Raw genomic sequence first — 11,467 nt, forward strand, 5'->3', positions numbered from 1 at the left:
ATTCTGCACTGCCTTCTCACCACCAAGCTTCTCAAACTCAGCCTCAAGTTCCTGGACCTGAAAGCAATGTGGAGAAAATCATGTAAATTGGAAAATCTTGCTAAAACTTATCTATTAACCAACATTTCAAAACAATGTGAGATTTACTAATGTAATACAATAATCAACACTGTCTCTTGATCTATACATAAGACTACAACTGTTTCTACACTACAATAAAGCATTTTTAGTTCTGCATTTGGCAAAGACAGGAGTTTGTGAGATACAAAGTGTCAACAAGATTCTGAATAAAAAAAGACTGACCTGCACTGGCTTAAGGGAAGACATCTGAGGTTTGAGTGCCTGTCCAATCCACCTGTACAGCTCTACCATCAGCTTCTTGCCCTCCTCTCGCACATTCTTGTCTCGGTCCTCCAGTATGGTGGGCATCTGCTTCATCAGTGGCTTGGGGTTGATCACCTTAGGACCAAACTCCCTATGGATAATGAAATGTTGACGTCATACACACAAGAATTTAGTTATTGATGCAAGTGTGTTTATCTTTGTGGACTTTCTAAATAGGATGTAATAAGTTTTAGAAGATAAGGTGCATCTTGATTTCTGGATATTCAATTACCAATTAAATAATTTCATCCTCTGTCTTGGTTTGAAAGTGCAGGAAATAATATGAAATCTACAGCTGATTGCAATTGCACAAGCCTTCATTTATTTATTTATTTTCAAGGAATTTAACTCATTCATAAATCACAATCCACCAATATTGAATAGTACAGTACAGGATGACAGGCACAAAGCAAAGGTACAACACTTTACCTGAGGGCAGTGGTGAGGGCCCGTACACAGCCAGCCACTACCTTGGGGTTCTTCTGAGCAAAGCCCTTCATGAGCTCTTCCTGCACCACTTCATACTTCTCAATCTCACAGTACATGAGCAGCACATCCATTGCCTTCTCCTGTGTGCCTCGCTTGGGGGCTGCCAGGCACTTCTGTACAATGCCAGAAGTGCAATCCCCTGCTGTCCTGCAGTAAATAAAATATAAACTTTGTGAATATCAATATGATACGAACTTGCTTCTACTGTTTTTCATGTACAGTTGATTTGGTAGTGCTGAAGAGAGCAACCAAACCAAAGGGAATAATTTCATGGCAAGGGGAGCCTAAGCAATAATGATGCAAATTACATTTTGAAACAGATTAAAGCTGAAATTTGCAAAATATACCAAATTTCATGCCAAACACACCTTCCAGCAACATGGGCATTCTCAGCAAAGGCCAAAACAGCCTCCAATGCTTTCTCTTGTGCAACAGCATTACTGTCTGTGACAAATTTTTTCATAAGAGGAGCAAACTTGTTGAATTCTGGTGAGCGCTCATCTGTGATCTTCGCAAAGTGTTTGGTGCACTCCTCATAGCCATTCAGTCGGGCCTTCCATAACTGGAAACACAAAATTTTTGTTATGATCAAGAAAATTAATGTATATGATAAATAAAATCATACAAAAGAAAAAGGTAGAAATTTGCTGTGTGGATAATATTGTATTAGGATTTTAGAGAGGAACAGTACCATAAGAGCTCAGAAATACATGAGCTGAGGGGGAAAAAAAAAAAAAAAAAGGTAAGACATACTGATGTTTACAATCATATTTAAGTCTTAACATGGAGGTCTCACCTTGTGCACACAGCGGTCCTCGAGGGGCAGCTTCAGGTATTCCGTGTCCTCCTCCATTGTGGCCTATCAATCTGAAGCAACAAAATATAGTCACTATTACTTTCTGTATCTTCGGAGAGGATATAAATCTTCCTTTGCCACTTCCCTACTGTCAGTTAGCATATTAACCCTTTCGCTGCTATTTGAGACAGTTTCTTTATCACAAGCCACTCTGAAACATTTCTCATCATTATACAGCCATTTCTAAAAACTATAATGACAAATTTTTAGAATCTATCTATTTATTCCCTTTATTTTCATTGTGGATGCCTGTAAAGATAATGTACAATGCTTTGTGTTGTGATATATATCACTGAGAAAGAAATAGTGAACTGCTACTACCAATACTGTACTATTAAGAACATGTGAAGCAGGGAAGGATATCATTGCCCTGACTTCACTTTTTTTTTTTGCTTATGTTATCTGTAGCACACAATAAGTGCACCAAGTCTGCATGTAACTTAAAATAAATGCAGACACAGTTCACATATATGTCAGCTTGTCCTACTCATCCATCACCTTATCTGTCAGGTGATTCATGCCACTCTATTTCCTGAATCTCAATCAGCTCACTTTAATCCATTCCTGCGAGTCCTAAAGTCTCTCATCATCAGCTTTACTTGCATTACATCAGGTTATTTGAGAGTGGACACTGGCTAAACACACTGTGAAATACATGTGGAGAAACAGACACATCCATGAATTAGCTGTGTCCTCATTATTTTGATAAGGATGAAAGCCATGTAAGAGCTTGTGATTCCTAGTGAGGAAAGGCTGCAGGAAAAACATGAGAGAATAATCTGATACATATAAAATTGACCTTTCTTACATGAGCCTCACCCAAATAAGGTGCAACAAGGATGACTAATGCTTAAAAGGCAGATGCCCTTAAATATCCTTAATAAAATCTCTTGTGATGCCTGTATTTTTGTGAGAGTTAATAGAAACTTTATATTTAGGGGATATCTCGGACTATTTTAGGTCAGTTTGTTGTCATGACATCAATTAACTAGAACTTTCCCATTAAAAGAAGGATTACAGCTTAACACTACAATACACAATCCTTATATGCATTCATAACATACATGTACACTAATATAAATGCCATATACACTATCCATATACCACATACACTGTTGTTAGAGCATATTCACCACTGCACACTCCGCCCACATGAAGTATTGTATCCAAATGCCACATAAACTGATCTAACACCACATATGATATCATACACTCTCTTATCATCATGTTCTATTCAATCTCTTATCATGCAAACCTTCCTATCATCCCACACTTAGTTCTAATGCAATGTTTGTGTTCCTAACATCGTGTAAACTTATCTAATGACACATACATTCACCCAAAGCTATGTCAACTCTCCTAAGACTGTGAACACTCACCTAAAGCTAAGTTAACTCCCCTAATACCACATACATTTTCTATTCTTGCAGGATTTTCTATGCTAAGTGTAATGTCATGGTTTATCCTCTTTTAACCTAATCTAGCCACAGCGTCTTGTATATGTAATAGAAAACGAGAGTAAATATCATAAAAAAATCTATTAAAATTTATAGGAAAAACTGCTGTTCAGACAAAAGAGTATTACGATATTGCAGAACAAGCTGCATTTGTGTTTGTTATTGTTTCAACCAGTACAGTACATCCATGGAAGTTGGGTAGTCCAACTCGCACAGCAGTTAGATAGTTTGAATTGTGGCAGTTAGGTAGTTTGATTTAAGTGGACGACTGGGGTAATTTTTTGACGAATATTTTTGAAACAGACAAAATTAACTCTTTTTCGTTCAACATGTCGCAGATGTCATGTACTACCTGGTCATGATGCCTGTTTTTGTGGAATATGAAAAGAAACCAGTCCTTTTAAGAGATTTAAATCCCCCGCGCTGCTGCATCATGCGTGCCAACACACAATATGACTCAGAGCTTGTATGCACATGAAATTCACATCAGAAATAGCTTTTTTTTTTTTTTTCTCCTATAAATTCTTGTCATCTGTCATTCCTCTCTCCATTCCACCAGAAGCTGACCGCCCACCAAAACTGCCACAGATGTTAAGTAGGGTATGTATTCTATTCATATGCAAAAAAATTAGACAGATCAGCTACTCTGCACATAAGTACAAATATTTTATACCTCAATCGTACCCTTACTTCGCCACTCACATTATGGTAAGATAAAGTAAAGTAAGGTAAGGTGAACACATACCCTTACCTCTCTCACTCCCTCCAAACTAACATTCCAACACTAATTTTGGCTCAAGAATTTTACAACTCAATCATACCTTTCTACACTCCCATTAAGGTAAGGTAAATACACACTTATCTCCCTCACTTCCTTCAAATTAACATTCCAACACTAATTTTGGCCTAATAATTATATCACTCGATCAACCCCTTACCTCTACATCCCCACTAGGGTAAGATGACACTAAGGTAAACACAGACGCCCTAACCTCCCTCACACCTCACGCATTTCTCTCCTCTCATTGCTTTACATAACGCAATCAATATAACACACACCTCCCAATCATCACACACCACTCCCTAAGGTACCTAAGGGCGGGCTGCGGCACTCCCAGGCACTTCTAGGCACTCATTCACGTTAGAAATTAATATGACTCATCCCCAAGTAAGAAAAAAGGAAAACATCACTTATTCTATTCACTTCACGGGTATCTAGCAGTGTACTGGTCACTTCAGGGCAACCACAGTGCCATGCCAGGGTCGCTGTCACTGAGCACAGCCGGTACAATAGAAGGCGTGTGTCAGAATTCACGTGAAAACAGTAATATCCTTTTTTTTCTGATCAATTTTGTGATGGCAGACACCCACTCCTCTATACAGGTGCCTGGTTTTCCGCCATTTTCCTCACTTATCACGCCCTTTTGCACTTATTTCACACACTCGTAGCCTCCACCGGGTATTAATAATGAAGTGGAGTGCATTAATAACCACTGCACAGGCCTGGGTACCTTGAAAATCGGGTAAATATCAAGAGATTTCTCCGTCCCTCCCTCCAGCTGACCCGAAAATACAGGCTGTTCAAACTCTAAGGGAGATGTAAACTGTGCTCTGATTGGCTGGCTGCTGGAGAGTTCGCGCCCGCCAGCGAATGGGAGCGCGCGAAGGTTACCCCCAACACGCGGGCCCTTTAAATTCAAATTGGTGTCTAGGCTCGACTTTTAAATCCCGTAAGTGCGTGTGTTGGTGTGTTATGGTTGCTCTCTCAGTTATGTTGAGTGTAGGTGTGTTTGGTGTGTGTGTGTGGTGTGTTACATGTGGCGTCTCGTGTACTGTACTTGAGTTTTATATTTGAGTATATGTGTGTGGTGAGTGATGCATGTATGTGTACGTATGTATGTAGGTCTCTCTCTCTCTCTCTCTCTCTCTCTCTCTCTCTCTCTCTCTCTCTCTCTCTCTCTCTCTCTCTCTCTCTCTCTCTCTCTCTCTCTCTCTCTCTCTCTCTCTCTCTCTCTCTCTCTCTCTCTTCTTAGACTAATCAAACAGACATTATAAAGATTACTAACCCCATTACCCATATTATTATTATTATTATTATTATTGTTATTATTATTATTATTATTATCATCATCATCATCATCATCATCATCATCATCATCATCATCACCATCATCATCATCATCATGGTTGACACATATGAAACTTTCTCGCACAGCAGCAGGGTGTCAGCTTTACAACAGCCACCGAACAGCTGCTTTTGTTCTGCATGAGAGCTTCTCCCGCTGTATGTTTCCCCTGAGACACTTTTTTTCCGTGGAGACTGTGATGCTGTAATTCTCTCTCTCTCTCTCTCTCTCTCTCTCTCTCTCTCTCTCTCTCTCTCTCTCTCTCTGCGCGTCTGTCTACCTTTCCCCCGTTCACCATGTTTTCCTCTATGTCTGTCTGTTATCTGCCCTACCCTATCTATCTACTTGCATCTATCTATCTATCTATCTATCTATCTATTTATGTTTATCTGTAGTATTTGTTTGGCTGCCCGTATGCTTGTCTATTTGTCTATTCATATGTCTATCAATATTATTTTAAACATTAGGATACGGAAAAAAAAGATCCGTTTTAATAAATGTGCAAGATAAAAAAAAAGAATGTCTTCTTCTCCTTTTACTATAATAGATAAAACAACAACAGTAGCAACAACAACAACAACAACAACAACAACAACAACAACAACAACAACAACAAGATATTTTGGGTTGCAGACTTCATAAATTACTATATTTTGTTCCCCCCAATATTAAAACGAATAATTATTTGGAGAATGAAATTGTGTTGGTTCAGTATTCTATATTTATTTAGGAAAGACGTCCTTTATGATAACAATAACAATAACAATAATGTAATAGCACACACACACACACTCACACACACACACACAGACACACACACACACACACACACACACACACACACTTTGGCTTCGTTCTATACAAAATATATTAAACTTAAAACGTCCTATAAAGAAATAAATGCAATATGGTCAAGAAGAAAACAAGACACATTTTTCTTCACGATCATTACTTCGAAAAATCAAGACGTTTACGTTTGCGGGATGTGGTGGGGAGGCGGGAGGATGGCGGACGTACAGGGCAGTTTGAATGAATGCGGGAACGCTTCTTTGGGGGGGCTTCAGGTGAGGAAGGGGTGGGGTGGGAGAGCGAGGTGTGAGACTTGAGTTGAGGCGGAGTTCTGTAAGGCGTGTGGGTAATGGCGTTATAGATGTAGGGGGTGAGGACAGGAAGGTAGGAGAACAGGGAGTGTCTGGCTTTTGTTGGGGTGCTAGTGACGGCGGCGTGAGCCTGTGGTACGCTGCGGGCGCACACCTTGCAGGGCGTATTTCTGTGCTTGGGTGAAGATGGGTGTCTGATGGCTGGGATAGTGGAGCCTCCTATAGTGACGTTTAAGGACTGGTGGAGGTCCTCGTCAGCACCCTTACAATCCTTTTCCTTCTTCCTTCTTCGGCGTAGCATGTCCTTCATGTTGCGCCTCCTGATGACGGCGTCCCCGGGTCCTTGCCACCCTGGGGAGAGGATCACGGAATCGGGGTAAACTTCCATGGGGCAAGTCCACCCCGTAGGAGGACTCAGGTCTTCCTCCTCCTCCTCCACGGGACAGAAATCGTCCGTGTTTTCGTCTGACAGGCTCTCAATGGGCGTGTCTCTCAGCTGGTCGTGGGCGTGCTTATTTCCGCGGAGTTCCTGTGCATTGCGTTCTTTCCTTTGGCGTATATACAACCAGAGGGCGTATTTCTCTAGCACGGTGTCATAATCTTTAGGACCGAAAACTTTGTGCCACCAGGTTGGGAAAAGAGCGTTCCGTTTTCTCTTGGGTTTCTCAGGGATGGGTGGGGATGGGGGTCGTCTGATCAGCTCGCGGGGCTTCACCTCTCCCTCGTTCAGCGTCTCCCCCGCCTGTCTCTTGCGGCGGATGGGTGGCTGCGGCTGTAGGAAGTGACGAAGCTCCATCTGCAGCCGCGCCTTTCTTATTTGGTGGACGAGGGCTCTTGGGCGTCTCCTGTTCATTGGATCTTGGTGGAGAGTGGTGAGTGATGCCAGGCAAGTGTTGTCCTGCAGTGCTCGATGAAGGCAGACAGTTTGGGCGTTCCACACACACACACACACACATACACGCACATACACGCTTCACCACCAAGTCCAACGTCTCGGATGTTATCTCATCTACACTTCTCTCTCTCTCTCTCTCTCTCTCTCTCTCTCTCTCTCTCTCTCTCTCTCTCTCTCTCTCTCTCGACAGGTCTTCCTTGTGCGTGCAAATTTCTCCCCGGGGAGCCATTTGGCGGAAGCAATTTTTTTTTTTTGAGAGGGGGGGGATGAAGGCCAAACTGCCTGGACTTCATAAATTTCACAAATCTATCTATCTATTTATCTATCTATTACCTATCTATCTATCTATCAAAATAATTATGTGAAGCAATATCTGTGCTGACTGAAGGCAACTTGTCGGGCGAAATAACACCACTTCTTAACATGCAACGAACCATCGCGTGAATAGTGTACATACAAGACACCGCTGATAAGGAGAAACACAACGGCACTGCGGACAGATACTCGTACTGTTGTCCATTAGTGACGGCTTCCTTTAGGTCGGCATTCTGAAACGCTTTGCTCTCTCACCAAGACTATTTTCAAAGGCTACAGAGACGATTAGCCAGGTTCTCAAGAGTGTTTCTTCTTTTAATTATATATAAGTCATGCTAATCTGCCACTAGAACCGTAAGAACACCCCTAAAAACCCCGCTTAGTTTCAACTAGAGTTTTCTGAAAGTAGTGAAGATGCGGACAGAAATGTTTCAGAATATGCTCTTAACAATGATGATACACAGAGGTAGTAGATGGGTAGATAAATAGATAGATAGACATATGGTGAGGAAATGAGATAGGATGTATATAATCAAACTATCAGCTGTTTTATATTCCATATTCGACTATCATTAGCCATTTCCTCATCAGTTTAGGTCCATCCCATAATTTTTCCCCTAATCAGACCCACTCGCCTCGCCACTGACCGATATAAACACGTGACTCAGCCTGAGCGTACAGCCTTCCGCCGCCTCGCATCCGCTCTCGTGCCAAACGGGAAACTATCGTATATAATAAATGCAGAATAATAGCTACCTCATCGCTAATTTTACGACACCAGATCATCCCTAACACTGTACCAGGCTTAGTATGTAGAGAAGATGGGATTTGATTCGCCGTGTTTCGTTAAGGAGAATGAGATAATAAAATTGGTTTCGCTTTTAGTGTATGTATAATATATATATATATATATATATGATTTGTTTATAAGTAGATAGATTGATTGTTAAGAAAATAGGTCATTGATGTTAATAAGAGTTTAAATGAGTAAATGCAAGCTTTAAATAACGTTTTCAGGTGTTATATCTCTACTCACGCACTTAAAACACCAATCAGTAAAATAAACAGAATGTTAATTATAATAGTGAGCTCTACATTCCTCCCTGACACTGACTGGCACGCTGATTTGTAGTCCCGTTGAAAAAAAAAAAAAGTGCCGCTTCGTCCGTCATCTCAAGCAGGAGTAAATAAAACCGCGAACAGGGACGCACACATTGCTGCCTTACACTCCTGTTGTCCTTGTAAACACACTCCATGCTTCGTCTGCTATTCACATGTACAGGTCATTATATTTTCAACTAAGAAGTAATTGTTTCTCTCTCTCTCTCTCTCTCTCTCTCTCTCTCTCTCTCTCTCTCTCTCTCTCTCTCTCTCTCTCTCTCTCTGTGTGTGTGTGTGTGTATTTAGCTTCGCACTTCATAACAGGAAATGCTGATTTATATCGCTCTTAAATCAATTTTCTGCGTCTGCCAGAGAGAGAGAGAGAGAGAGAGAGAGAGAGAGAGAGAGAGAGAGAGAGAGAGAGAGAGAGAAAGACGTTGCGTTAATGAAAAGATTACACGCTCCACCCACGGGTATTTCAGGAGCATTACGGAACACTGAAGGAGACGAAACAAGCAGCAAGACATGACCGCATTTTGAAACACTGACTTCATATCTTAACTACCTTCAACAGACTGTAGTGGGAATTACTGTTTTCCTATTAATGGTGCGGGACCTTTGTTAAACCACCATAAAAAAAAGACGAAAACTTGAAGACCCATATAAACCCCATTAGAGCCAAAAATGTGACTATTTTCAAAGATTAATCGTGTTCTCATTATATTTTTCTCCCGTTAATGGTGCAGAACCATTGCTGAACCCTCATCAAAAACACTAAAACTCCCTTGAACACCCATATAACTTCCACTCGAGCCTGTTATAAGTAGTGATGATGAGAATAACGAGACGCGGGGAGGTGTGAGAGTGCGGGCCAAGGTATAAGGAAGAGTCAGACAACCAGGCATTGGAAGTTCATCTCTGACCCATAAGCCGTTGACCCTCCTCGCTGTGTTCCCTCTGACCGTTTCTCCTCCAGACTCAGGAACGCACGCGAGCAGGTTGTGCAGCCAACTTTCTAAACATGCATCCATTCACGGGGATTCATGGCTAAAGCAGGGGATGTTTGTCTTTCTCTACCTCCGATTTGAATTTGCTGCCATGAATGATGATGGTAATAATAAAGACAATGAATAATAACAATAATAATAATAATAAAGATAATGAATAACAATAACAATAATAATAATGATACGAAGAAGGAAACGAATAGGGATGCGAAGAAGAAGAGAAAAAGGCTAAAAGAGAGAGAGAGAGAGAGAGAGAGAGAGAGAGAGAGAGAGAGAGAGAGAGAGAGAGAGAGAGAGAGAGAGAGAGAGAGAGAGAGAAAACGGTCAGGCAGATAAACTGATTAGACCAATAGATAGATATAGATTAACAAGCATACATAACAAACACTCTTAGTAATATAGGTGTCTCTGTTCATAATTAATGCACAACATCATTCCTACAACATTTGAGACTTGAAACTGATTAAAAAGTATATGATCTCACTGATAAGAATCGATAAATGTATTGTTGTATTTATAAGTTACATAATCACGGCTTTTTTTTTATCTTATTTTCAATCTCTATCTGTCTCTTTCTACCGCCGCTTTCCCCCCCTCCTCTCTCTCTCTCTCTCTCTCGTAATGTCACAGCTCAGACGTGAGGATCATACGAAAGGTCAATAATTACATCACGCAGGATGATTCCTCTTCTTTCCTTTCTCCATCCTTTGCTGGATCTTTGCCACCTTGACCTCAGGGGAGTGATTGGTAAGGAAACGGGAAAGGATGAGGAGAAGGAAGACGGAGAAGTGTGGAGGAAGATGAAAGAGTGGAGGAGAGGAAAGAGACATATATTGAGGAAAAATAAACAAATAAATGCAGATAAAGAGAGATATATAGATCTGTGGATGGATAGATAGATAGATAGATAGAGATAGATAAATAAATAAATGGAAAGATAAATGGATATATAGATATGAATAAATATAGATAAAATAGATATACTAACTGATGGCAAAGAAGATAAGAGAAGGAGGAAGTGCAAAATAGATCAAAAAGAGAAGAAAAAAGAAAAAAAGAGATGTGAACATGAATTCTAAATGATAGGTGTGTGTGTGTGTGTGTGTGTGTGTGTGTGTGTGTGTGTGTGTGTGTGTGTGTGTGTGTGTGTGTGCTCCACGTACGCACACACATCGTTATCTCGACGACAAACGGGAATGATGTCAAACGGAGAGGAACATAAAAAAAAAAAAGATAAAAACACATGAAACGGTTGTCAACGTGCTCTTATAACTCTCTCTCTCTCTCTCTCTCTCTCTCTCTCTCTCTCTCTCTCTCTCTCTCTCTCTCTCTCTCTGTAAGCTATATTTACAAACTTCCCTCCTTTGCATTTTCTTATCTATACAACTCCTCACCATCTCTCCCTCTCTCTCTCTCTCTCTCTCTCTCTCTCTCTCTCTCTCTGATTCATGGCAAGAGTAGTTGGGAAATTGCCATGGGGGTCGCCCCCCTAAAAAGGCTTGCCGCTGAGGTCCCCATTGCATGGGGACCTCAGTGGCAAGCCTTTTTAGGGGGGCTCGACCCCCATGGCAATTACCCGGAGTGGCAATCCATTTCAGGATGGAGACCCTGACTGTAAATAGAGTGTTGGGGGATGGGAGAGGGAGGGAGGGGGGGGGAGGGGGGGGGGAGGGGGAGGGGGGGGGAGGGGGATCCCACCCCCACCCCAGGAGCGACTCTGATGGCATGCCATATTGT

At 41.4% G+C, this 11,467-nt stretch overlaps 1 protein-coding gene across 1 annotated transcript in view; it reads right to left on the bottom strand.

Moving 5' to 3' along the window:
- LOC135089460 (cytoskeleton-associated protein 5-like) overlaps positions 1 to 4,830 on the bottom strand; it is a 21,741-nt gene extending 16,911 nt beyond the window's left edge. The window contains exons 1-6 of the mRNA XM_063985039.1: positions 4,698 to 4,830; positions 1,670 to 1,740; positions 1,242 to 1,435; positions 814 to 1,020; positions 304 to 475; positions 1 to 57 (exon numbers count right to left, since the gene is read on the bottom strand). The exon at positions 1 to 57 is cut by the window's left edge and continues 73 nt beyond it. Coding sequence (XP_063841109.1) covers positions 1 to 57; positions 304 to 475; positions 814 to 1,020; positions 1,242 to 1,435; positions 1,670 to 1,726 — 687 coding nt within the window. The 5' untranslated portion in view covers positions 1,727 to 1,740; positions 4,698 to 4,830. The remainder of the gene's footprint in view (positions 58 to 303; positions 476 to 813; positions 1,021 to 1,241; positions 1,436 to 1,669; positions 1,741 to 4,697) is intronic.
- Between the last annotated feature and the right edge of the window lie 6,637 nt (positions 4,831 to 11,467).

This window comes from Scylla paramamosain, chromosome 33 (genome assembly GCF_035594125.1).
Source record: "Scylla paramamosain isolate STU-SP2022 chromosome 33, ASM3559412v1, whole genome shotgun sequence".
Classification (NCBI taxonomy): domain Eukaryota; kingdom Metazoa; phylum Arthropoda; class Malacostraca; order Decapoda; family Portunidae; genus Scylla; species Scylla paramamosain.